Raw genomic sequence first — 27745 nt, 5'->3', positions numbered from 1 at the left:
CTGGGATAATTTTAAAAGCAGAATTTGGCAGACAGTCGATACTGATTGTTTAAAAACAGCCCAAAAATCTGCAGTGCTTGTTTATGGTTTTTCCTACTAGGTTTTTCTAGAGGGTTGGCTGAAGATACAAGATATTTCCTCTACTTCAACCAACATAGTAGGCAGGCAATCAGAATTGTTTTTAATAACTCTATTTGCTCAAAGTATTGTTTTTAAAGTGTTACGTTGTGATTTGTCCTGTGATTCAGGAAGTGACCCTGACAATTGTGGCAGTTCCCTGAAGTCAGTCTTGCTCCCAGCATCAGAATTAGAGAGCTCTTCCCACTGAGCAGAGCAGCAGAGCAGCATTTCTGCTGCTGCTTCCCCTCCCTGGAGGCAGCTCTGACCTGGCCTCTGCTCTCTGCAGGTACCGCAGTGAGAAGATGACCATGAGCTACACCGAGTACCTCGCCCACCGCCAGCACCACCACTTCCAGAACGGTATTGGGCACCCCCTCCCACCGTACAACCATTATTCCTGACACTGAGCCGCATGACCAGTCACTGGACCTCTCTGCAGACCTCTTCCCAGGAGAGCCTGCCCCCTCCTGGTCTAGCTATCTCTATTACTGTACCATTTTATGATGATAGTTTCCGTTGCCGTGTTGAGGCTCCTCAGCTGGTTCAGCCCATCATGGCAACGGGAGGGAAAATTGCATTACTACAAAGAGCCCATCCCTTTTTATTACTGATCCACTGCAGATTTTTTTGCAGCATATATACCCCTTGGGTTTTTTATGAAAATCTAAATTTCTACTTCATTAACATTGAATTATATCAATCAAGGCTTTCTGTAACTGTGGATGGAAGGAAGAGTTTAAGGATTGCAGTTAGGGAAGCTTTGCTTAGCAAAAAAAGCATTCGTGGCTTTTGCATTAATGGGTGTGATAGGGAATGAAACATATCAGATTCAGGTATTGAAGCAGACAATGAATTGCATTTCCATGATGTTCTCAATGACCTTGTGTGTCCAATATCTCCCCTTCCCAGTAAAGGTTCCATGTAGCTCTGTACAGGATCTCCGGATCCAGCACAAACAGCCGGAACACCAAGGCTGACACTCAGAATGCTCTGTTGGGATGAGGAGAAGCAGCTCATGAGCAGCGAGAGGTGATGTTAAATGGCAGCACTGTCACAGTCCAGTGGCCTGGAGGACAGGGCAGGACCCAGTGCAGGAGCCCTCGTGTCCCCCTGTGCTGGGAGCCACGGGCAGCCCAGGCTGGCAGGAGTCGTCAGGGGAGTGCATTGGTAATGAGATGATGCCTTGCTGATGACTCAAATTAGGAGTGACATTTGTGTCCTAAAAACAGATTGGTGAGTAGCAGATGTCATATTAGGAAGACAATGGATTTAGATTTTAGTGCCTTTGACTATAACATAATTATATACTTATATGTAAAATTCATAGAAAACATATACTCCAGACATTCTAGCAAACCCTGCTGAGGCTGCTCTGGCAGCAGGGTTTTGGACACTTTTTTTTTTCTCTTTAAAGTGAGATATTTTCTTTTTATTATTATTATTATTATTAGCAAACTTATTTTGGAAAAGAGAAATCCCTGTTTTGTTCTTTCATCTGCTCTTGAACTTACTAAGTTTGATCAAGTCATGAATAGTTGGATCAAGTTAACTTCTGTTCAAGAAAAGAAAAAAAGACTGTTGTGAGAGAGCCAGCACAGGTATGCCATAATGTGACATGTTTTCATCTATTGCAGGAATAGTGCTTGAGAGCTGTAAGTACTGTGTAATAATTCTGATACCCCTCCACACGGCAGAAGAAAGAAAACCCATTGGAGCTTTTTTTCTGCTGTAAAAATAGGATTTAGTCCAAGGTATGTGTGGTCTGTTTGCAAGGCCAGTCGATGGCAGGAGCTGACTCCTTCCCTCCTCCTGTGCCTGCACAGCTCCCACTGCTGCCTGTGGCAGCACAGAAAAGACCTTCCCAACCTGCCTGAGGAAACCACAGTAAGCAGAAATTCCAGTTACTTTGAATAATGAATGTTTGTAAATACGTGGATATATAAAAATCAAGGAGATAAAATTCAGTTGTTAAAAAAAAATAATTGGATTAACTGTAAAAGTGTTTCAAAGTCAGAGAAGGATAAATCATGCTCATCCCTTGTGTGAGGTTAGGTCTGCCACTTAATTCCTATGGAGGTTCTCTAGAAGGTCTTTGGTATTCCTTCATCCACAGCATTTATGTCCAAATATTACCATTTTCAGTTGCGATGCCTTAATTTTTAAGCAGAGGGCCTGAAATGTCAGGAGCCAAGAGATGCCAGCCAGAAGCTGCAAAAATGAGTAGATGTTTATACAGAGGCTATTTTGGATGATACTGTTGTCTTGTTTCTACTTGGGGAACACTTTTAGATGAATTAGTCTTCAAGTGGAAATGTGAACAAGTGGCTACCTGATAGAGTCGTGGTTTTCTTTTTCTTGCCCTTATAGGGAACCTGAGCACAAACTGAATCATTCTGCTGCGAAAAAAAAAGTCATCCAACCCCATCTTTATCTGTCATCTCGTTACAGCTCGCCCGTGCTTCTGCACGAGCTCATTGTTAGAAGTTTTTTAAAAAGATCTATTATATATAAAAATATATATGTATTGAAAGGTGCTAATCAACCTCAAGAAGGTCACGTGACTGGTCATGCGGATCTAAAATCATATCAGATTTTTTAAGAAATCTTCGATATATGCAGATGTTATACAGAATTTCTTACCAGTGTAATAATGATATACTGATGAATAAACAATCCTGCAGGATTTTAAGGACAAGGTCAGCAATACTTCCCACCATGGCTTGGGGGAGAAAAGGATAGTTTTGTCTCCTTTTTGTATACAGCATAATGCACAATGCATTTTTGTCTATCTCTTAGTAGCTGTTGCTTAAAAATACAGTTCAAGGGTGTTATACAAACTGCAAAGGTGTGCTTTTGAACCGAGCTCATGCCAGACCCTTCTGGACCAGAGTTTTGTATCACTAATTAAAAAACTGTTACAGAGTCTGTGGTCAATCAGATTGTATGATCTATTTTTGGTTTAAGATTGGAATAATCAGTCTACCTACAGTGTTTCTAGGGCACCTACCTCCTCAGCACGCCGTGCTGAACTGCTGCAGATTGTCTCTCTGTAATTGTGGGATTCTTGTACCAAACGTGCAGCTCACTGTGACATGCACTGGCACAGAACAGGTCTGCTTGCTTCCAGCTGCTCACAGCTGCTCTCACCAATGTCATTCCCTCCCAGTTACATTTAGAGCTCTTAGCTGTATTGTTGGGGTTAGCTACAGATTTGTTTTTCACCTGGGGTACTTTATTAAGGTACAACCAAGTAGCTTATTTCACTGTTTGTTAAGTTGAAATGCTGATTTTATTTTAATGAGCACTACTCAGTTTGCCTTATTCCACTGAAGAGATTGTCGGGTTTTGGTTTTGTTTCTCCTTTTCATTCTTTTGCCTAACGTTCCTAAAAAACCTCTGCTCTGTAAACTGAGTTAGACAAGCAAACCACAGACTTGACACGAAGCTGTTACCTGGTGATGCTTCAAGTGTCCTTCCTGCTGCCACCCCAGCGACCTCAGCCCCGCTCTGGCACCACGGTGGGCACAGCCCTGGCACACCTGGAGTTTGTATCTGGACCTCCTCTTGTCTTCAACCGTGCGGGTTTTTCAAGCTGTTGTCTGGAGTAGGTTACATCTCTTTCGTGTGTTAGATCGAACCAAAGAAGCCTCCAGCCATGCCCAAATGCTGCTCCTAAAGCCTGCCTTCCAGTCCTGACAAAATCCCTGCAGGATTAAATGTGTTCACTTTTTTATTTTTGTACAGTTTCTAACTGATTTTTGCTAGTGATGTTAATTGAATTAAGTTTATTTGGGGAGCCTGAGTATCTCCTCAATTTAAATAAACTGGTGACTTTCATTTTATGTTAAAAAAAAGAAAAAAAAGTTAAAAAAAAAATAAAAAGAGAAACCCAAAGTGTGCCTCTCAGATTTAAGGGTTTCTGGTTACATTTATTCTTAAGACCAGCAATGATTCTTTATATACAAAGATATGTTTTCCTCATTTTTTATTACTGTTAAAGAAAAAAAATAAAAAAGAAAAACCTCTTTCTTTGCTCTGGACTCAGTAATTGCGCTGGTACATAAACGCACTGAGAAAACAAACTTTTGTTTGGAACTTTTGTAACAACTTATGACTGTTTTTGTATATCAAAGTTGATTCTTTTCAAGATATTTGGATCTAGTTTCTAAGTTATTTTAGTGTTTTATATGTTACAAAAAAAAAAAAAAACAACCCAACGAACTTACTTAAAATTGTTCACCAGCATCTTGAGTTATCTTCAATGCCGTGGTGACCACAGGGGCTCAGAGCTACCTGGAGTAGCTTGCAAGGCCTCAGTCCTTTCCTTCCTTCCTTAGCAATTGATTATCAATTATTAATATCACAGATTACCTGAACCCCCGTCCTTTATGACTAGATCCTTCTTCCTTCCACATTGGATTGCTATTAGTGTGAAGAAACTGTTGAAATGGGCATTTTAAGTACGGCTTAAAAAGAGAAAAATGAGGAAAAAAGAAAAAAAAAATGCTAGAAGGTTATCTGTGGGTCTGTGAGATATGGCTGTGGAAAGATATTGTAGTAGTTTTAACACTATTGTTATTACCTTTTAAATCATTTACCCAATAAAATAAGGAAAAAGAATCACCATTTCTTTTTATGTTTCTGTGCTTCATTGTGTGGCTTGGTCGATGTTTTTATTGAAGCATTTGTGCCTGGTGTTAATGCCACAGGCTGAGGGTGAGTTAGAAAGATTTTCCTGTCTGTCCCTTTTGCCTGCTGTAGGAACAAACTGGGACAGGTACATGCAGCTTTCCTAAACACTCCCAGTGAAATCACCATTTCTATCGGCTACATCACTTATTCAACTTGCTTTTTCTTACGTTTTTGTTTGTATTAAACAATAAAAGCCAATTTCCAATTAGTTATAGAGAGCTGCTGACAATAATCAGCAGTGCCTGCAATGGGGAATTGCTTGCTTGGCTCAGCTCAGGCTGCCATAAAGCACTTCACACATAAAGCACTTCACACTGGATTTCTGCTCAAGCTGTTTCATCAGTCTTTTACTCTTCCAGTGAAATTAAGCTGGAGAAATGATTCTTTTCCCTGGCTACATGAAAAATTGAATCCTCTGCAGTGGGTATATAATCATACAGGCTGGGCACATCCAGTCTGTTCCTTTTCCAGGAACAGCACTCAAGGCAATAACCTGCTTGTCTGAGATGTGCTGGGTCACAGCAACACATTTAACTGGGCTGCAATCATGGTTATTACAGCCAGAAGCAGTTGCAAAGTGCATTAGAACTACTTTGCCATCCTGCTGTGTGGGACTGAAGCTGCTACAGCAGATTTCTGAACAAGGGTGTGAGCTGGAAACTCCTGTGCACGTTCTGCATCTGCTGCAGGGCTGGGAAATGGAACTACAGGGCACTGCCCAAGCTGGGGCAGGATTGGGCCCTCCTGGGCAGGATTGGACCCTCCTGGGCAGGACTAGACCCACCCTGGGCAGGATTGGGACCCCTCTGGGCAGGATTCGACCCCTCCTAGGCAGGGTTGGGTCCTCCCGGGCAGGATTCGACCCCTCCTAGGCAGGGTTGGACCCTCCCGGGCAGGATTGGACCTTCCTTGGCAGGGTTGGACCCTCCTGGGCAGGACTGGACCCTCCTGGGCAGGATGGGACCCCCTTTGGGCAGGATTGGACCCCCTCTGGGCAGGGTGGGGCCCTCCCAAGAATGTCCCTTCCCAGGAATGTCCCTTCCCAGGAATGTCCCTTGCCAAGTTGATGCCAGCACAGGACGGATCCAGCACCATCACACAAAACCTCAGCACAGCCCCGCGTGTCCGTGGAGCATCCCTGGGCTGCAGCAGCTCCCCAGCTCTGCACCTGGAGGAGAAGGATGGTGCTGAAAGGATTTACACCCTGCAGGGAGCTGTGCCAGTGCCCTGCTGCTGCCTGCCAGGGAACAGGCACGAGTGAGACTGACCTGCTCAGAATTCCCGAAATCCCAGTGCCTGTGGTGCTCCCAGGAGTGCTGTGTGCACGGCAGGCACCATCAGCTGTGCTCCTCCATCTTTGTACCTGAGTTATAAAGAAATATTATTATAAAGAAAATGTCTCTGTGATTCTTAGCTAGTTACAGAAAGTGCTAAGCACAACAGACTCAGCCCTGGCACAATTGGAATGATGACAAAACGATCCAGTATCCAGCAAAATGCATTTATTTGTTTTAATTCCAAGTTTAACAACCATTTGCCCAATGATCTGGACTTGGGGCGCAACAACAAAAAAAAGCCCACCAGAGCAAAATACAAAAAACAAGTACACAAATTGTCCCTTATTTGTAAATGTTACCTCATAACCAAAGTTTAGCACATTAAAAAGTTTACAAAATTTATCACACTCTTACAAATCAGTCAGAACTAACAGCATGTGTGGCAGTTGAGCCCATCCTCGTCCATTTTTGCCCTCACCAACCCATTCTGTGCCTGGATAATTCCATGCTGGGACTGGAGCGTGGGGTAAGCAGCCCTGCAGCTTCCTGCAGCCCCCCAGGATCCTGCAGCCCCCTGCAGGTTCCTGCAGCCCCCCCAGGATCCTGCAGCCCTCCCCAGGATCCTGCAGCCCCCCCAGGATCCTGCAGCCCCCTGCAGGTTTCTGCAGCCCCCCCCAGGTTCCTGCAGCCCCCCAGGTTCCTGCAGCCCTCCCCAGGATCCTGCAGCCCCCCAGGATCCTGCAGCTCTCCCCAGGTTTCTGCAGCCCCCCCAGGATCCTGCAGCTCCCCCCAGGATCCTGCAGCCCCCCAGGATCCTGCAGCCCCCCCAGGATCCTGCAGCCCCCCAGGATCCTGCAGCCCCCCCAGGATCCTGCAGCCCCCCAGGATCCTGCAGCCCCCCCAGGATCCTGCAGCCCCCCAGGATCCTGCAGCTCCCCCCAGGATCCTGCAGCCCCCCAGGTGCTCCAGCCCAGCCCCTGGCACAGCGTGGTTGAGAGCAAGGTGTGCTCACTGCTCTGCCTGCTGTGTCCTCTGCAGCATTGGGGTAATGACTCAGGAAATGCAAAAAGAGTTTTCTAAAAGTACAAAATTGACCCTGAAGAAAAATAAAATTATTTATAAAACAGCTTGGCTTTGACTAAGTTACACCAACAGCTGCAAGAGAGATTTACAGCAATATCACTTGAAGTACAAGATCACAAAAATCAACAGATTTGAGTCCTGTCACTGTAGAAAACACCAAAGCTGACGTGCCTGCCTGCAGAATCCTCCACCAGGGTTGAAACACCCTCTCCCTGGGTTTTGGCTTTTTCAGAGCTTTGTTAACCAAAAGGACAAATTTAATTCCTAAGGATCCACCTAGAGTGACACAATTGCAACACAAACACCACGACTGTTTTCCATTAGCTATGGATGCATAGAAAACAAATGTTTCTGGTTTAGATGCAGACTCAGGACATGAAAGTGCAGTCAGTTAACAGCTGCAAATAGCCATTTCTGAAAAATACCACGGAACTTTATAAAATTATCAAATACACAGAAATATCAAAACTCTGTGGCCAGAAACTTACAGTTAGGTGCTGTGTGACCTCCAGGTCTGACTGGGCTGCAGATGGAGTCACTTTTCCTGTTCCCAGGCTCACCAAGGCAGCAGCTGCTCAAGCTTTGCTCATGGGCAGCATCTTTGACCTAAGGAGCTGAACCAAAACCAGCTCCGGGTGCGTGTTCACAGACTCTGGCTTTTTATCAATTTATAAACACACGGGTAAGAGCTATTCCTTTGCACCCTTCAAAAGGAACAAGATGCAAGTTCTCCTTTGGTGCTTAAAATAGGAAGTTAAAACAAATAGCTCCAGCTCAGACACTGTGCAGTGTCTGAATCCCTGGAAAAGCAGCACTGCAGGGATCCTGAGCAGCTGGAGCCACGGCACGAGGGGCTGGGGGCAGAAATGTTCCTGCTTTACCTGTTCTGGAGGGCTGCATAAACAAACCCATCAGTAGAGAGGTTTATTACAGTTAATAATGCTTCATTCGTGGGTACACCTGGAGGGGAATGCAACCAGTGGCAGCTGGAGTAAAGAGTTTGCTGAACTCGTTCCTTTTGAAATGCCTACAAAAGTAACTCTAGTTAGTAACAGGCTCTACTCAGGCCCCTTAACCCATTCCAGTGACTCTGGGGTACAGAGATTTTAAACTCTGCTTCAGCTGCTGGGAACTGGGTCTGGCTGTGCCCCACAGCTCTGCCCTGCTGCTGAAATTCCCAGTGCCATTGGGCACATCTGACCAGGAGGCCCAGGACAACCCTTTTTAATTGTGCGTTGCACTGCAAATTTTAATTGTGCAGCACTGTAAAACCTCATCACCAGGTACTGGGCAACAGCTTCAGGTGATTTTGGATTGCATGGATTGAGTGTGTAACACCCCAGGAGAGAATGCAATCACCTCCCAAGAACAGCAGTAGAGTTTTGTGCTTCCATTCCCAGCATGAATAAGCATAAAGCAACCAGAGAAATCTGTATGGTGTAACTGCCTATAAAATAAACCATTCAGGGAAAACAAAGATCAGCCTCTGCCAGGGAAAACAACAATAACTGCTGTAGAGATGAAGTACTCTGCTTTCCCCTTTCCTGCACACACAGCAAGCTCTGGCTAATGCATGTTCCCAGCAGATACCAGAGATAGGTGAGGAATGAAGGATATGAAGTTCCACAGTTGCTTCCAAAGTTTTTTTTCTTTTCAGCTCCCATTCTGACCTGTCCTTCCCCTTCTGTGGAGCCTGTCTCAGCTACACTGATGCAGTTTTGAGTGCTGGGTCACCATAAACCAACATGAAGTTCTGAAAGCCTTCAAAGAAGAGCATGGGGAAGGAGGGAATAATTTAAAGTTGTGGGCCTGTCACTACAGGAAGGACATTGAGGCTCTGGGGCACATCCAAAGCCTCAGAGCTGGGAAAGGGTCTGGACACACACCCAAGAATGGCTGAGGGTGTTTAGCCTGGGGAAAAGGAGGCTCAGGGTGGACCTTGGCACTCTGCAACTGCTGCAAGGAGGGTGGGGGTCAGCCTCTTCTCCCAGGAAATAAAGACAAAAGGGAACAGCCTCAAGTGGCACCAGGGAAGGTTTAAATGGGACCTTAGGATAAATTTCTTCACCAGAAGGGTTATCAAGCTTTGACCAGGCTGCCAGGGCAGTGGTGGAGTCACCTGGAGGGATTTAAAGATGTGTAGATGTGGCACCTGGGGATGAGGGGTAGTGGTGGGCCCGGCAGTGCTGGGTTAATGCTTGGCTTGGTGAACTCATGGGGTTTTTCCCAGTTAAATGATTCTGTTCTAACTCAACCAGCCTCACTGATACTGCAAAAAGAAGCAACAGTTTATGTTAAAAAGGTGAAGGTTGCACTGCCTGCCTTCCCACCTGACTCCAGCTGGAGTTTGTTTCCTTCACTGCAGCTCCAGCACCTCTAAAATCCTTACTGAGTGCAGTAGTTGGTTATCCCTCGCTTTTTTTGCCTTGTTCAGAGACATTTCACAGCTTAAATTGGTATGAGAGATTCAGCAAGCTCCAGAACGTGCCCACATCAAGTTTAGAAGGACAGGACAAGGGGCCCACTGGCTCTGCTTATGAAAAAAAAAAAAAAAGTCAACTTACTTCTGCTTCCTGAGGTATAAATGTCTGTACCTTAACTTCAGCACAACCCTTCAGGTGATCCAGCTGGAGGAGGTATGAAGGTTTTGGTTTATCTTACAAGTCACAGCTTTGACAACACAATGAATCCATAAATTCCCACAAACTTCTGTGCAGCCCTGAAACACTACAGTCTGCACAGTGGGCACAGAACACAGTCAGGATTTCCCTTTTTTCTGCCCAGTGGTTTCTCCTCCTGCAAAACTTGAGCAGGTACAGGCAGCTGATCCTTCTGCCCACCTACATCCTGTTCTCCAAAAGACACGGTGAGGGTCATGCCACTAAACTGGAGCATGTTCTTTGCAGCAGAGGCCTGCACTGATTTGACATTCCTTTTATGCCTGTATTTTAAAATCAGTACACATGATACAGCAGAGCTGTAGGAGAGAACAGAGCTTCATTGGGTTTCTTCACAACCAGTCTGCTCAGTGAGGATCAGCACAGACAGAGCAGGAATGTTTCAAAAGCTACTAAGTATAAAAAAACCCACAAAAAACTGATTTTACACTGGGCTTTGTATCCTTCTCCAGTCTATGGTAAGTGAAAAAACCCCCATTTTGTTCAAAGTCAGGACAGAACAGTGAAATTATTTCATGATTCTTTTTTTCCCCTCACCAAAATAAAAGCATCTCCAAAGCATCATGATGGGACTTCACTAGATAGATACTCATCCACTGCAGCTTAGAAATTAAGTAGTTGATTAATTAGCTTTTTAATGAGTTATTGTTCCCCAATACTCAACCAGCTTAAAGAAAATACATTAAAACCTCACTGTTTTGCACTTCTGCCTGGAAGATTAGGTGTGCACCATTTCCTGTGACCATTTTGGAACATTCAAGCTTTAGGAGTCAGTGCTGTTCTTAAATGGAAAATGAGTCAAAACGAGGTAGCACTGCCACTCTCTTTGCTGGAATGTGGACAGGTCCTGGCCGAATTTTAATGGTGGTTTAGCAAGATTCTACTGTAATCTGTACAAAATGTATAAAACACCAACCTTCCCCAGAATAAGGCCACTGATTTTGCCATTGGCAATAGGCAGTGAGAAACAGCAGGTAAAAAAAAAACCTCACTTCATTACAGAGGTGTTTTTGAGGCAAAAAACTGTGGGAAGAAGTATAAAGCCACTGTCCTCTCATCCTCCCTCTTTGTTTTCCAGTATATCTCAGCTTCCTGTATGAACTACTCTGTGGGGAGAAATTTCAGTCTATTTTCTTAGCTGGGAGCCTCAGCAGGTCCACGATCCCTCTGAAGGTGGGGACAGCAGTGTGGAACAGCAGGATGATGAGCTTCCCATGAGTCATGGTCATGACAGTCTGATGTCCAGAGGCCCAGATCCGGTACCAGGGCCCGTAGAAAGGATCTGAGATGGCTGGGCACAACATGTTGTTCAAATTCACTTCTGTAACCTGAGGAAGCAACAATTAATTTATCAATTAACAGTATTTTTAGCTTGCACTGATTCACCTAAAACCACTGAAAATTTAGAGAATTACCATAATAATCAAAAATGTTCTGCTGACATTTGCTCAACACAAGTAGGGCAGCTTTCAGAAAAAAGCAGATGCAAATTCCATTGTGTATTTAATAAATGGATTCATGCAGGTACATAACCAATCTAAGAAATATTTCACCAGTACTTGCAAGATATAAGACACAAAAGCTTGTTAGAACATGCAATTTGCATACAATTATCCTTATCAAAATTTTGCATGCAAGTAATCTTATCCATGTAGACCTAGACCCTCAAACTGCTCAGTGTTTGTACTCTGAATGTACTTGCAGACTTTCCATTTATAAACCTGGCTTCACTTACCAATCCCAGGATCTGCAAGATGCTAAAATGATACACAAACATAAAGCCCGTGGATAGAAGAGCCCACCAGAAATTGCAGAGTGGCTCAGGGGTGTAGATACCTTGAAAAGAAAGGAATAATTCATGTTCAGCTGCACTGCTGTGCCCATCACACTCTCCATGAATAATCCTCTCTCTCCTGCTGTCTGCATGTCAGGGCATCTGGCCTGAGCTGATAACCTCCTCAATGCCATTGCAGTAATTAATATTTGAGAGCTTTATTTCTTACCTGATCCTGATCAGCTTCTCCCCTCCTTCTTGTCCAGCAGTGAAATGTACAATATGTTACCTCATTAAATTTGTCTATTTTTCACCAGCATCAATGATTTTTACTCCATTCTTCCTTCTACCACAGAAGTAATAAAATGCAATAATGGTGTACAATGAATCTTCAAAAAATCAGGTTATTTATACTTTAACAGCTGCTTCTGGCAGGGATTATGATTTCAGCATGCACAGAACTCACTTAGGCAGCAGCAGGTCCTGCACAGCCTCTATCAGAGCACAGCTTGCCATTTCCTAATTTTATGGTTGTTTAACAACTATTAAAAAGGAACTTGCACCAATAATGCCAAGGAACAGAAAAGCTGAATATGGTTTTTGATTACAGAGAGAAGAGAAGGAGGAGGAAGGAATTTTTGGCTCTATTTTTGGCTGCACCAACTTTAGGTGACCTGGTCACCTAAAGCTTTACAGAAACTCTTTGTGCTCCCTCCTCTGCTGTAAAGAAAACACTGCTTGACTTGCAAAATTTATTTATATTGTCCTTGCAGTTTAGGTGCGTGTTTAACCTAGATACAAAACACAACATGAAATTTAAATAAGGCATCAAAGCAGCTCCCGGGAACTGGCTGAGCAGAGCTAAACCAAATGAGGTTTCTGTTGGCAGCTGCCTGTGATAATTCAAAAGTATTTGACAAAGCCTGGTGAGAGTCTGAAGGGGCAGGCACCCAGAAAATCTAAAATACAGACACCTCCATACCCAGGCAGGGTATAAATGCTGATACAGGCAAGTGACTGCAGCTATAAAATGAGCCTGGAGGGAGACAACAGGCATTCAGAGACTGAGGAAATTGCACAAGAGGACAACACAGATCCATGGCACAAATTGGCTTTGAACCTAAGCAGGGAATGGCATTTCAGAGGTCCCTTAGCAGAGCTGCTCAGGTTTCCCCAGCAAGGAATTTCACTCTGCTACATCCTTGCTGTGTTGCAAAATTTAAAAGAAATACAACAGCAACTTCTGCTCCCTACGGATTTTTGGTCTTGCTTCATACTAAAAAGATCCCTCCTAATTAGACTTTGCAATCCTGAAAATTTTTTGATTTTCAATCTGAAAATTGTGATTTTCAGCAGTAGCACTGCTTGGACACCAAAGGACAAAAAGGAAGCACTGACCTCCACACAAAAACATTTTGGAGCACTCTAGATTCCACAGTGTGCTTTGGGACACCGATTTTAAATTCATACCTGGGATATTTTCTGCACATTTCCCATTAGATAAATACCTACTGTCGATTTTATTACTCTACTGCCCTGCTATCCAACAGATGGCTGTTTAATGGAGCAGTGGGGTCTATTTTCCACAGCACAGCCTGTTAAAAACACAAACAGGAAAACTGAGAGCCAGCTGAGTGGCTGTTTGAAGGGCCTCTGTTGGCTTTGGCAAAAGCTTCTTGCTGCTTGAATAGGAAATGAATTTCAATAGGTGGGAGCAGAGAAATAAATTTCTGTTTACAATACTGAAATCAAGCTGCATGCTGATCAATGTCAGCACTGAAAAAGCAAATTCTCACAAGATGCAGAACTCAGGACAAAGGCCTGTGTGATCTGCTCAGAAAACAGAGGTGCTAATGAAATGACAAAATTAACATTAAAAGTATTTTTAGGTTGCATAATTTATCCACCAAAAATGATACATTAGGTCACCTGTGGCAGGAGTCCGTGGGTGTTTTGTTAATTGTTTTGTTAATTAAGCCAGTCAGGTGATGAGGAGCCAAGTGCATCAGAAGTGGAGCAGTTATTAGTTCAGCAGCCCAGAGCAATCTCAATGGACAGGTTTAGCCAGCAAAGCTCTTTCAGCAGTTTTGCTGCCATCCTGTCAACATTAGATGGCAGCAAACACCTGCACAGGGCAGGCGCTCAGAATTCCGAGTTCCTGCACTTCTCAAGAGACATCCAAGAAGGTAAAAATCCTAAAAAACACCCCACAACACTGAGAATATTGCAAGAAGGCAGAAATGCTGCTCAGGAAGACAATGCACATTGTGCAAATACATCCTAAATATCCCTTCAGGCAGAAGACCATTTATAAAATTTTTGTTTCAGTGCCTGACACAACTCATCACCTGGGTTAAAACTCCAACATTAGAACACTAGAACATCGGGAGCAATTAATTAAAAACACAAAAAAATGGTTAAAAAAGGGTAAGAATAAAACGGATGGTATCCAGTAAGCACAGAGTTTTCATTTGACAGGACCAGTTCAACCCATATAAACTGGTACCCACCTCCTTTCTGCAGCAGATAGATGGGCACAACATAGAGCATCACATGCTGGATGTAATAAATCTCTGTTTCAAATGGAAGCTGTGGAATAAAGGAAATATTTTAAGTATTTTTCATTGCTAACCACCAAGTCCCAAGGAACAATTCTCTTTCTGACCCAGGGCAGTGCCTTCAGTTCAGTTATTTTATCACCTGTGTATAAATAACAAACATTAATGCTCAGTGCCTTGAAATTGCAGCTAACTGGACCCATTCCATCCCCCTTACACAAACACAGCACCTCCAGTAGGTAATTCCCAAAATTAGCCAGAAGCACAACAAAGAAGGAATAACACAAGACTGCTCTTTCCCTTTCTTTGCTAGCATTAATTAGCAATAACTGCAAACCACTCAAGTAATTAAATCAGAAACTAGGCAAAGCCCCACAGCATGGAAGTCTTTTTAGAAAGAAAAGATACTTTGCCACCTTGTGAGAGAACTCTCTAAATGAGGTCTTTTATATATAAAAGTATATATATATACATATATACAAGTAATTACTGAGGAGGCCTGAGCAAAAAATCCAAAGACCTGATTTATAGCAATCTGCATGCATGTACAGAACTGCTAATTGAATTTTCTTCCTAAACAGTGGTCAGGCAGTTGGTAAATAACATAGTGATCTTTTAAATTCAGCTGCAGCTCTTATCTCCTGATTCAAAAGTAGAAGATTCTAAACCAAACAACCCAACACATTCCCCAGTGGACCTGTCTGTGTCCTGATGGCAACCCCCAAGGTGGCCAGCAGCTCCTGTGGGGGCTCAGCTGAAACAACCCTCCTGCACAATCTGCTGGGTTATTTCATTCCAGGCACTCTGAATCAAAACAAACACATGCAAGGTAACAGCACGCCAAAGCAAGAACTTCATGAGAACTGGGAGGTTTTGTAAATCTGAACCTCTCCTTCAACACAGAGAGCAAAGTGAGGGAATTAAAATTATTTGGGCTGGGGCTAAAGCAGCAGTTCCTCACTGGAGGAAAAGCTGTGCCTCTCCCACTCCAGAAACAATTGCTCCTGATATAAACACCACGACACGAGGCACTCACTCCTGCCAAGGAGCATTCTCCATTTATCTGTGGTGTCAAAAGGGCCTCCAGAGCCGTGGAGTTGTGAGGAGCTGTTACACAAACACTGTGTGGGGACACTCCTGAGAACAGACTAACAGTTGTTACGCTGCAGTAGTGCTGACAGTATTTTTTTGTGTGTAAAACAAAACATCTTTTTCCCCACTGTAAAAGATGGCTTGTTCTGAAGCCTGGCTGATTATGCAAGTGCATTTCCTGCTGCAGAGCTGCTGTACAACCAAGCACTCCAGTTGTACAGCCACAACAAACAGAAAAAGCAAGTCCAGAGCAACTAACTAACTCACCTGCAGCTTGTGCCTTGTCTAGAAACACTTTTATCAATAAAAGACTCAGCATAAGCACCTTTCACATGCAAGGAGAAACTGGAAATGAAGACAAGGATCACCCATCAATCAAGGATTTAAAGAAGAAAACAAGTAAAACTTCATGTTCTAACTTAAAGCAGCTACAGCCCAAAGAGAACAATGAGATCTTTCTGTGCACTGAACTCAGCTTTAGGAAAATCCCTTCAAGGCAGCAGCAGAGAGGAGCTCAGAAGCCAGAAGTTTTGAGTTCACCCCACAAGAGTATGGACAATAGCAATTCAGATTAAACCCTCAGACACAGCAGCTGGGTTTCAGTGGGCTCACAGGTTTACACTTTGCTCTGCTTTCTGACAGTAGCACTCCACTCTCTGTTAATTATTTATACCCTGCCTCAAGCACTGCACTGAGCAGGAGCACCTCCTCTACCGTGCTCTACAAAGACTGCAGAGTGTGGCACAAAAGGAATAGCACAGGTCAACTCTCAGATTCTGATCTTTCCTGTAGCACATCTAGAAGACAGCCTAAAAAAAACCCCCAAATATTGCACCAGTCACCTCCTTAGACGTTATCAGTAAATTACACACTCACACCATTTTAATGCACACAGCGTGTGTAAATGCCCTATTTTGCACAAATTCTTTATCACCTACCAGCCAACCCAGCACAATCCCTCAGGAGCCCCCCAGTGCTGCTGGTTTTTTCCCTGGTGCCAGTTAGATCAAGCCAGCACGGCCTGTTCCACCCTGGTGAATTGTTACTGCAACCATCAACAGCAGCACACACAGAATGCCCTCATCCTGCTCCTAACACTGATTTACAGTGTGGACTTCTCAGGCTAAATAGTTCTAAGAATAGAATATAGCAGCTTCTGGAAATATTAAAACTGCACCATATCAGCCATGTGAGCTGACACCCATGCAGCCAACACTTTTGGGACATGTCCTGTTTTTTACTTTATTTATATCAACATTTTCAGGACATCAGCTTGCAAAAAATCCCCGCTTTTAAACCAGCGGAAAGAGTTTTTGTTAAAATTTGATTAATGCAACATGAAGGCTCAAGCAAACCCAGCTGCTTTCCAAAGAGCTGGAGTCCTTGTGGCAGCTAAATGAATTTACATGCACAGCCAGGTTATTCTGTGTGCCACAGAATATAAATACAGAGTAAAAAGAACTCTTTCTACTCCTGTATATTCTCTTATGCCTTACTGGCTCCCTTTTGGGAGCCTAACAAGCCAATTCTCTCAGCATCATTTTCTCCTTTATTTCTGAAAGGGTAAGAAGAACTCACAAAAGCACTGACTGGACAAGAAGCAGTTTTATCTTTATCCAATTCCTACCGCAAAGCACAGAATTTAATTCCATCAGCACATGGCAAATAATGTAGCAAATAACTGCAATATTTAGGTGCCAAATAAATACAAGTGGGAGCATCTGCTGCTTAAGTCTGTTAATTGTTGGCACCTCAACTTCATGCCAAGGCAGGAAAATATTTTGTTGGAAAGAACAGAACACACTGACCTCACCTTTCAGGCTACATTTTTTGAACACTATCCCAGGTGCCTGTTACAGTCCAACAAGATTTTTAACTGCATTGTTTAGCATAGTTTGAATGAAAGATTAAAATAACAGGAGGTAGAAACTTTCTACTGTAGTTTCAGTGAATATCTCAACCCTCCATTCTCACTGGCAACACACAACTGTTTTAAAAGAGTTTTGAATTTACTGAGGTTCTAAACAAACAAACTTAATAGATACATTACAAGAAAATGGAAACTATGAAATGATGCCAGAAGCTTCCACTTCAATAATCCTTAGAAATAGTCCTTAGAAATACTTCATTTGACTCACATTCAAAAAAGCTTTTTTTATTTTTAACTCTCAGTGGGTCTAAGAATCTCACAAGGAACACCAACAGGCTAATTTTTTTTTTGTCCAGGAGACTGAAATTTTACAGCAGATTTGAAAATTGAATGGGGAAAAAAAATCTTGGGGGAGAGGGAGTGAGAGCCAACAAGAACATTTGGCATTTTCCAGGCCTGAGGAACCTTTCATTTACATAGAGTTTGAAAAGTCTGAAACTGAATTTTGACCACAAGGTTAACCTGTGAAAGGCTCTTTCAAAGCCATCAAGTTTTCCCTCCATTAGTGGCTAGAATGGAATTAAGACTCAGTACAGCAGTGCTGCTTTTTCACACAGTTATAAACACCCAAAAATCCAAAATTGCTGTTTTGGCTCCACTGTAGTGACCAGGAGTCTGCAGCCTGGTAAAATGAACTTTAAAAAGCCAAGCAAAGCAAACATCTGAGATGTCTCCAAAGGTATAAATCAAGGAATAAATCAAAAAGGAGGAGGAAAAGCACAGTGCACTCACCAGGCGTGTATTAACGACAGGAAACAGCAGTGCTAAGAGGGCCCCGTTCAGCATGTGCATCTGCAGCCTTACAAAAGAGATGGGATATTGCTTTCACAGATGGAAATAAAATGCAATATTTTCGTGGATTTTTTGTAGTGTCTCTTCAATAAAAGATAGCAAGACACTTAAAAAATGCCTTGGCCTTGAATTTGAGTTAAATCACCATTAAATGCAGTAAAACTGGACAAAACCCAATCTTTAAATAACACTTAAAGAATTTCCTAAAGTAGGACTGCTTTCTATAATGAGCTTTGGATTCCTAGAAAGCCTGGCCTGCCCATAATCCTGTTCATGATGCAAGCTGCTAAATAGTTGGAATTCTGCTGTTCATTTGTCTTACAGAGCTTAAAATAGCATCTTTGATAAAGGGTTTTACTCCTCTTTAATGCTGTGCATGAACAGCTTCAAAGTAAAGCTTTAAGAATTTGAAATTAGCCCTTTAAATGAAAGAATTACATTTATCAAAATGCAACAGCAAGTCCTAAACAAAGCACAGGCAGGAAAGAATTATACACTGTAATTTCTATAGCTTTCAGCTATCTTTTTCTGAACTATTGCTGGATCACAGGAACAGAAAATTAGAACTGTTTCAGTCTACTTTACATCAGACACAAAATAAAGAATAAACTGTCTCCCACCACTGTCTGTCAAACTCCTAGGAATTTAAAAGTAACTTGAGGGAGGAAAAGGTATTACAATTTTAAAACAAATTTCCAAATATAATTTCTATGCTGTCAGCGTGTTGGAAAATAGATATAACCATTCTAAAAAACAACAAATATTGTGGCCTCCACTCTGCAACTGGACTTTAGCAAAGATTTCCTGGACAGCAGACATACTTTCCACACCTTTTCAAGGTGTCATTTTTCAATCCAACCAATATGCCTTTCCAAGCTGATATTTCTCTTAGTATTTTATAAATTAGGCAGTGATTAACTGTTGATTTATGGTTCCAAGAATTAACTTCTAAAATACACTGTACTAGTAGACAGAAATACAGTAAGGAAGAGGAATTACCTGAAGAGAATCATTGCAGTCCGACATGGGGGACAGGCGAGGAGAAAAATCTGAAATGTCAGAAACAAATTTAAATTAATGGCAGTGACCTCTTTTCAAATCCATTTTCTAAATCTTTCCTACTCAGTTCTGTATGTCACAAATCATTTCTTGCCAGAGACTGTTTTACAGCAGAGCTGAGAAAGACTTAAAGTCTTTAACAAATCAAAAGCTCTCACATCACCTACAACAAAAAGATTTAAGCAGTATGAGCAGCACTGAGGGTTCAGCTTCTCCCAGTGCCTACAAACCCAAATTCTATGTAGTTATTATTATAAATAGGTCATTATAAAAGGTCTCTGAAGAATCAAATTACTGCATCACCAATCTCCTTCTACAGCAGCTCCCTCAATCATGGTGAGGGCCTTCCTGTCATTACTATACAAATAAAATCCAAATATTTTATTTCCAGGTCAAGTTCTTGACATACAAACATCTGTATGTTCCACTCAAGTCTCAACAGCAGCTTAGAGCACAACACACACTCAAATAGTTTTTCCCAAGTCACACAACACTCTAACAAAGGCACAGCAAGAGAGGCAGCAATTAAATTTAATGGAATGTACCTCAAGACATTTCCTTAGTGAACACTGTTAAACCCAGCCAGCTTCTCTGAAGCCTTAAATTCAAAAAGCAAGCAATTCCAACTCATTAGGGCAGGTTAAGGAGGAAGAGAACATAACAGGTGAATGATTAGAACCTCTAATGGATGTTTTCCTGTGCTAAGGGAAACAAAAATGAAAAAAAGAACATGCCAGAAAAATGCTGAGAGCTCTGTGCATCACCTTGCATGTCAGACCCACACAGCTCCTGGGAAAAGTGTCTAACACTTATTATGCTTCATTATTCCATTGTTGCATATTTTGGAATAAACTTTGTTTACTAGCTAAAGTTCCTTGAATTGTGGACTGTATTTTCTCTTCTTTGGAGATCAGAAATATCTTGTACAGCCCTCGTGTGATAAATATTTTTTCACATGTGACTTGTGTGCACAAACTTTATAAACATTTCGTGCTGTACGTTAGCAAACTGAGGTATGATATCTAGAATCTCACCAGTTCATCTAGAGTTTTAAATTTGATTATTTTATCATTTCCTTAAATTCAGAAATCTGACAGGAGATATGTGCTACTGTTGAAGCATGGTTAATGCTTCCATGAAACAAATTCTGCTCTGCCAAGGGAGAATTCCATTTCTTTTATCTCCTACATCTTAAAACAAACAAACAAACAAAAACCCCAACCCTGTAAATTGATCTTTTTCTCTGTATGCACAAAATAAACAAACTACGAATATGTCTTAATGAGAGCTCACATTTAAAAAGGAGCAGCTCACTGTTACAAGAACTGAGATGGACAGACCTGTTCAAATCACTTCACTACCATGGAGACAGGCAAAGAGGAGAACACAGCTCACAGCTGATTATTTTTATTTCAACTCTACTGAAAGAAACAGTTTCAGAACCTGGTGAGGGGAAAAACAAATATTTAATATTTTAAGCATGAAAATCCCTCTGTTAAAGGGATCTTTCAGAAAATAAACCTGACTTCCATTTCTCATGGCAGCAGAGAAATGATAACCAGAATTTTTATGCTACAAGTTTAGGATCATGGAAGAGACTTTCAAATGCTTCAGCTTTAGCAGTTTGATATCAACACTTTGTGTCTATATATGTAGATACTTGCCATGATAACCACATCCCAAGCTCTTGAAGGGACATTTAAAGGCCACACTTGTATCTGATTTTCAAGGATCTGTATAAAAGGTGTCGTTACTCAGCTCAGAGTATCAGCACTCTTAAATACACAGTTCACAGCAGCCAAGCCCATAAGCTGCAACACAAGTGCTGCACGCTGATCCTGTAATCCTGCTGCTTTTCACTGCCACTCTGGAAATCCCATCCTTGCCTTGCTGGGGAACAGCTCTGCCCAAAAACCGAGGAGCTGCCTGTGCCTGCTCCCACCCTGCAGCTGCCCAGGGGGGAGATGTGGCTGGACAGCTTTCCTTTTTCACCTTCCACCCTCTACAATCCAATTTATGGTAAATGACCCAATTTATGGGGACATCCCAGGTTAGTGTCCCCTCCCACAGGCTCGGTTTGTTTAATCAGCAAACTTTCAGTTCACCTTCTTCCCTTTTAAAGTCTTAGGTGAAAGATTGTTAGACTTCCATAGTTCAGGATTAACTATTAACACATGACTCAGGTTTTTCTATGAGTGCATTAGCTATCACACCTTAGCAATTAGTGTTTCAGAGGTCACTGAAGTTACTCTTCCTTTTTTTCTGGCTACTACCTGCACCAGCCCTTCACTAGTAGTGGGTTACTTCGTTCTCCATTCTTAAATCAAAGACAATTTTAAAAGTATCTGAGGTAAAACAGCAAAGAGGCTGAAATAAAAAAAAAATCCTAATTCAAATTTCTAAAGAAAATTTAATTTACACTGAATTTAGATTAACTTGCATCTCCCTCTGTCAGTGACACGAGTTCACAAGAAGATTCTCACATGCATATTCACTTTTGTTACTTTTCCCCCTGAGCTGGATGTTTTGTATTGGTTTCCTACAAAAGCAAAACCATCATAGAAAAGCCCTGCTCTACTCTGCCTTGAGTCACCAACACCTTTTTTCTTGTCACAGTTCAAAATTCCTCATATTGTAGGATTTTACTACAGAAATTTTTAGTCTTTAAAAACACAAGACAGAAAGCAACTAACAGCCTTACCACAGCCAACTTTTACCAATGAATTAGTAACACAATCCATAAAAAGCTAAGGCACACCACGTTGTATTCCTGATAATTTAAGCTGGCATTTCACTAACCAACAAAGTATTGCAATACAAACCATTCCATTTGCTTGACACTATTCCTTGGCCACCCCACCACATCAATCTAGAGCCCTGAGGAAGCTTAAAAAAAGCTAAAGCACCAGGAACACGAGTTCCTTCACCCTCTGCAGGTTTCAGACTGGTGGCAGTTCCTGACTGACAGGGCTGGAATTGCTGCAGGGATGTGGCTGCTGTACAACCACCAGCACACCTCAATTTACACTTCATTAAACCCATCCTCTGACACTGGGACTGCCAACGCTGACAGCAGGGCAAGGACACAGCAAACAAGGACTGGAAATCAGGAGATCAAAGACACCCCAGCCCCTGGAATCCACAAAGTGTCCACCCCACTGAAATCCCAATCGCCTTAGTTTAAATCCCTTAAACATCAGTTTAAGTTACCAGCAAAAAACCTGCATGGAATGGTGTGTGAAACTGCCAGATAGGATAAAATATCCATTCAAAATCCAGCCAACACATCATAACACTGGATGGTACACTGAAATAATTGTTAATAGTTCTGAATTATTAATGGCTCTGTTCTGAAAAAAAAAATCTAAACAGAATAAAAAAGAAACAAAGAGAAGCCTTTATCTCCTTAATATGTTGCTCAAACGACATATGTCACACTTTGAATGATATTTGCTTTAAAATTGGGATGATCTCATCTAAACAAACCAATATCTGGTTACCCAATCACTCAACTAGTGGCCTTTAGGTGATAACAGCCAGTGTAAATATTTGGGGTCAGGGAAAGCTCAGCATTTCCATCTGGATTCCAATCATGCAGTTCCTACTCCTGCTTAGAGAGCAAGATATCCCTCCTCAACTCCCCACTTCTTATATTCTTTTCTCCTAAGAATATTCAGAATAAAGGAGAGAATTATCAAAGAGTGCATTACAGCCTGAAGCACACGAGTATTTCCATATTCTAACAACTCCAAAACAAAGGCTTAACTAAAAGCTTTGGACTCCAATTCCTGAACTAGAACATTCACCAGCACCATGAGGAGCTCCTGTGGTCCCTGTCACCTGCAGTAAAGCTTAGGATAAAGCATCACTAGCCAAATCTTGTTTAAATTAAAAAGGCTGCTCCATAATCTCTTCAAACAAAGCAGACTGAATCACAGCCTTAGGACACATTTGCTATTTTCTTTATACTAAATAAAAAATTACTCTTATTTCTGACTAAGAAACCTTGCATCATACAAATTTTTCCCCATCTCTCTACTATATGCTGGGATTGACTAAAAATAAATACAGCAGTGAAACAAAATATATACAGTGTTAAAGCTATCACAGAAAAGCTTTTCCTCAGTCCTATATGTAGTTATTACAATAATTGCAGTATCAGTAAAAGCCTCTAAACTTCAGTTAATTGTGTTTTTTAAACACAACAAAATCCCTGCTTAAAAACGAGACAAATGAAACAAATTAAGACAAAAGTAGCAATTTTCTTTATTACAAACAAGTGTCAGTTCCTAACTGGATGAAGTGGAATAATTTGGTGAAGAACTAGAAGAGAATTACAAGTGACCAGCTGAGAAATTATTCTTGCAAAACTCTTTCTAGAATAAAACAGAATTACAAGATTTATTTTAAGATTGGTATTAAACCACCATTTTGGAAGAAGGCCTAGACATACTAAAGTCAAGTTGAAAGTATGAATTCCATCACAGATCTCACCCCTTGCTGCACCACACACTAAAACACCACGCTGCACAAACAAGCCCTATCCCACAGCTCCTGCACCAGTTTCCATTCACATTTCCTACAAAATATATATAATTTTTTTAAGACTCAAAGGCTTTCTCTCTCAGTGATGCTGCATGCATGACACTGGTGAGCAAACACCCTTCCTCCTCCAAAAGCCGAGCAAGAAACCAAAACCCTGCACAGGAAATGAGTGCCACAGCTTCCAGGTAATTCAGCCAGGTGACAGGATGGCAACAAATTCTGGGAGGCTGATTAACCATGAGACCTGTGGAGGCAGTTCAACACATTCACTTGATCAGCACTGCATCCTTGCAATGACACATCTAAACCAGTTCTTTCCACCTCCAAAAAGGTGTGAACACAAGGTTGGCATGACAGAATCAGACACCTGGTCAGAACAGGCTCCTGCCTAAAGCTCAGTAGCCACTAAACTTCCATTTTCCTTTGATCTCATTTCAGTCCTAGGTCTTTTAAGAGCAGGACTTTTCCTTTGAGGCAGGGAAAATCTAAAGCACAATTTTCAGTTTCAAATATTTTTGGCTCAGAGCCCAGAGTCCTTCTTGCTAGGGTGAAACAGTCTCAGCTGAAGAAAATGAAAACAGAAATAGAGTGAAAGGAGAGACCTTCACCAACAGCTACTGTTGGCTTCCCTTTGAAGTGATCTTGACTGTTGTAGCACATTTCATCTCTTCACCTTCTACTTTGTTCATTCTATTATTTAGACACAGCAGGATTATGTACACACTACTGCAAGAACAGAAGGGAAGGACAAATTTTATTTTCATACATTTCGTCTTACAAATCTGTCGCCCTCAGCAAATTCAGGCTAGAAAAACAATGTTTTCAAGATTCCAATTATGCATTACTTGTCTGCTGGTGGAGGTTATTGACTATCTTTGGATCTAACTCTTTGTCTGCTGGAAGCCATTGGTCTTGCCATTATTTTCTTTCTCTACATTAAGCCCAAGCCTATTTTAAACACATCTTTTTGAGGATGAAGCAGCATCACTTCTACATTTTGCCACTGTGCTCACCTTCTCAATTTCACAAATGCTGCAACATCATTTCTAGTGAGTAATTAGTACAGGACTATTTTAAAACGTTACAATTAGTCAAAAAGAGATTCAGAAATGGCAATGCCTGACTACAGAGCTCAACTCTTAACAGACTCCATCTCCCTTTCAGGAGGCATTACTGAAAGAGGTGAACAGAGCCAGCTGCCCCAGGTCTGTGTAAGCATTCAGCTGAATAATTATTGTTAACATCATAACATAAAGATAGCTAAACTTTCAAATCCTACTGTTTCCTCACCTCTTTTCCAGAGAATTAATAGGAAAATTTCTTAGTTATCATTGAGTACTGCCTAGAAATGGAATGTGGCTGTATTATTTCAATTATTTCTACGTAGCCCTTGCACATCTTCACTCCCAATACTGACTGACAGATTTCACAACAATCCTTTATCACTTCACAGGAAGGAAGTGCCCTGTGCTGTAAATTACAGAGCAAACACTGCATCACAGCCTAGCAATTTACATAGCCTACTAATTACTTCTGGAACTGTAAATTAACTCCTGTAAAGGTCTTGAATATTGCTGTAGCAGCTTGTTTTCCCCCTCCTTGGAATAAAACCTATCTCTCTCAAACCCCTGGAACAAGCACAAAAGATGTTTCCCTGCCTTTTAGGAAATGCTGTCCAGGAGTGAATCCAACAACTGGCTCGATGTGATTCAGCCCAGATCAGCTCACATCCTCACAGCCCAGAATGGCACTGATCTGCTTTCCATCTGTTATTGATCTCAGACAGACACTGCCATCACAGCAACTCTTATAAAAGCCTTTTTGATGTACTTCGATTAATTCTTGACCATGAATTTTTTAAGCTGTTCAGTGCTGAGGGTACAAAATCAGCAAAATGATATTTTTGACATCTCCCACACTCCTTAACAAGCCCAGCAAAACTGATAGTTAAGTACACACACAGGACTATTAACAAACACAGCTTATAAGCTTTAGACAGCCCAGTTCAGTAACTGCTTGTCTCTGCATCCATTATTTTGAAATCTATACAAACTGCACATTATTACACATCAACAACCATGCCACAAGTCATTAGAGGCGTATTGGGCCACATCAGTTTGTTCACCCCACGTATGAGAAACAGGTAACACCTGTTTCTTTACTATTCAGGCTCTAAAATTAGAAAGGTAAACCAACATTATCTCCACAATGAATAATTTGTTTCTCCAACACCTTCACAAAATGCAATCACACCCCTAGAAGGCACTTGCTTAAAAAAGCTGCCCATAAATTACACAGCTGGTTTTGCATTAATCTTGTTTTCATTAGATTTAGTGCAAATCTTAGCACTGCTGTCAGTGAAAGCAGCACCTTCTATTTGTGAAGCAAGCATCAGGTGAAGGCAAGTGATGAGAAAGCTTTAATTACTGACACTTTCAGCCTGAGATCCGCACATTAGTTATAGCTACAATGTCACCTTTTCATCTGACTTGGGGTTTTTGATAGATTTCTATTCAACTGACTAAAAAAGCTAAGTTTTAAAAAAATTATACCATTCTTGGCATTTGTACTTTTGCTAGGCACTAGTCCACAAACCAACCACGGCAAAAAATATACTGTTGTACAAGTACATCAAAAAAGCGAACTTCCAGGTGACCCTGCACAAGCCTTACCTGCATCATGGTGACCACGTGGCAGGGATTCAGGAGGTAAATGACAGTCCTGGTGGCAAACTTGAACCCCACCTCCAGCCCGAAGATGAGGCACAGCAGCACCAGCAGCACGTTCTTGCCCAGGCTCTCCCGCTTGGCCTGGGGCTGCTGCAGCAGGTTCTCCAGCTCCCGGACATGCTGCTGCCTCAGCTTCCACAGGGACACGAGGATCTCCACGGTGCCCACGCTGAGGAACACCAAACTCTCCAGCAAGCGCTGCTGGCCGGAGAGGAAGGCGGCGCATTCCGGCCCTCCGTTGCCCGCAAAGCTGGGGTCCACCCCGCCGTACATCCAGTCCAGGAGGTTGCGGAGGCTGTAGCGAGACATGGCGGGACGGTGCCTCTTCCCCAGGCACGGGCAAGGCGGAATCGAAGCCGAGACACAGCCGGGCTGACGGAGCGCGAAACGCCGAGACTCTCCCGCTGCAGCCCTTCCTTCCCTGCCGGGCTCCGGGAGAGCGGGCAGCTCCGCTCGGGGCACGGGCACTTCCTCGCTTCCCCTGCGCTGCCCGGAGCGGTCCCGCACGCAGCAGCCTGAGGGGAGGCAGAGGCCGCAGCTGCACGGAGCCTGCCGGCTCCAGACCCGCACCCGGGAGCCCTCCTCCTGTCCGCGCCCGGCTCTGCCGCCCCCCGCTCGCCCTCTCCTCCCTCATGCCCTCACGCCGCAGCCCCCTCAGCCCCCGCGCATCCCCGCGTACCTCGGCGGGCGGGCGGCTGTCAGGGAGCGGCAGGCCCGGCGCCCCCGGCCATGGCGCCGGCCCCGGCGAGGGACGGGAAGGAGGAAGCGCCGCTGCTCTCAGCGGCAGCGCGGGCACGGCGGACACTCCGGGCCACAGCGGGCGGGCCGCTCCCCGCGGCTGGCCCGGCCCTTGCCCGGCGCCGCAGCATCACCCCACCGACGTGCCTGACTCACGCCGAAAAATGGACGAGGGCCCCGAATTGGCTGCGCCCGGCCGCCCGCTCCTCCCTCCCTCACGGCTGCGCCCGCCTCCCTCCGCCTCCCTCCGCCGCCGCGGCCGCGGCTCCCGCGGCGGTACGAGCTCCCCGGGCGCCGCTCCCTCCGCCTGTTGCCGCTGAATTCGCCCGGCTGCTCCCCTTCCTCCTCCTCCTCCTCCTCCTCCTCAGGGCAGCTGCCCGCGGTTCGCCCCCTCAGTGCCCCCGGCCGGAGCGCGGCAAGGACCGGGCACAGCTCTGCTCGCCCGCCAGCGCCGTCCTGTCCGCCCGCCCGATCGGCAGCGACCTGAGCTCGATAAACGAGTTCTACAGGTGCCACTGCAGCAGGTACAGCCAGGGCGGCCGAGCAAGGCACAAACCGAGCGGGGCTCCAGCTCAGCCCCGTCTGGGCACGGGCAGTGCCTGCGGCCAAGTGTGCGCGGTGTCACACACAGGCACCCACAGCCAGGTGTGCCCGGTGTCACACACAGGCACCCACAGC

The 27745-nt window shown here is 43.4% G+C and overlaps 2 protein-coding genes across 2 annotated transcripts in view; one reads left to right on the top strand and one right to left on the bottom strand.

Moving 5' to 3' along the window:
* Positions 1 to 3270, top strand: part of AMMECR1 (AMMECR nuclear protein 1) — a 45856-nt gene extending 42586 nt beyond the window's left edge. The window contains exon 6 of the mRNA XM_063416603.1: positions 407 to 3270. Coding sequence (XP_063272673.1) covers positions 407 to 521 — 115 coding nt within the window. The 3' untranslated portion in view covers positions 522 to 3270. The remainder of the gene's footprint in view (positions 1 to 406) is intronic.
* A 4771-nt stretch (positions 3271 to 8041) lies between these two features.
* TMEM164 (transmembrane protein 164) lies at positions 8042 to 27265 on the bottom strand. The gene is made up of 7 exons (XM_063416625.1): positions 27009 to 27265; positions 26273 to 26844; positions 18996 to 19045; positions 17937 to 18003; positions 14135 to 14213; positions 11586 to 11686; positions 8042 to 11178 (listed from the first exon to the last, which is right to left on the bottom strand). Exons 2-7 carry the CDS (start codon positions 26636 to 26638, stop codon positions 10972 to 10974), a joined length of 870 nt encoding a protein of 289 aa, XP_063272695.1. The 5' UTR covers positions 26639 to 26844; positions 27009 to 27265; the 3' UTR covers positions 8042 to 10971.
* Between the last annotated feature and the right edge of the window lie 480 nt (positions 27266 to 27745).

The sequence above is a fragment of the Prinia subflava genome, chromosome 20 (assembly GCF_021018805.1).
Source record: "Prinia subflava isolate CZ2003 ecotype Zambia chromosome 20, Cam_Psub_1.2, whole genome shotgun sequence".
In the NCBI taxonomy this organism is placed as follows: domain Eukaryota; kingdom Metazoa; phylum Chordata; class Aves; order Passeriformes; family Cisticolidae; genus Prinia; species Prinia subflava.
Note: the sequence above shows the minus strand (reverse complement) of the source record. Positions and strands in the feature narration are given on the sequence as shown.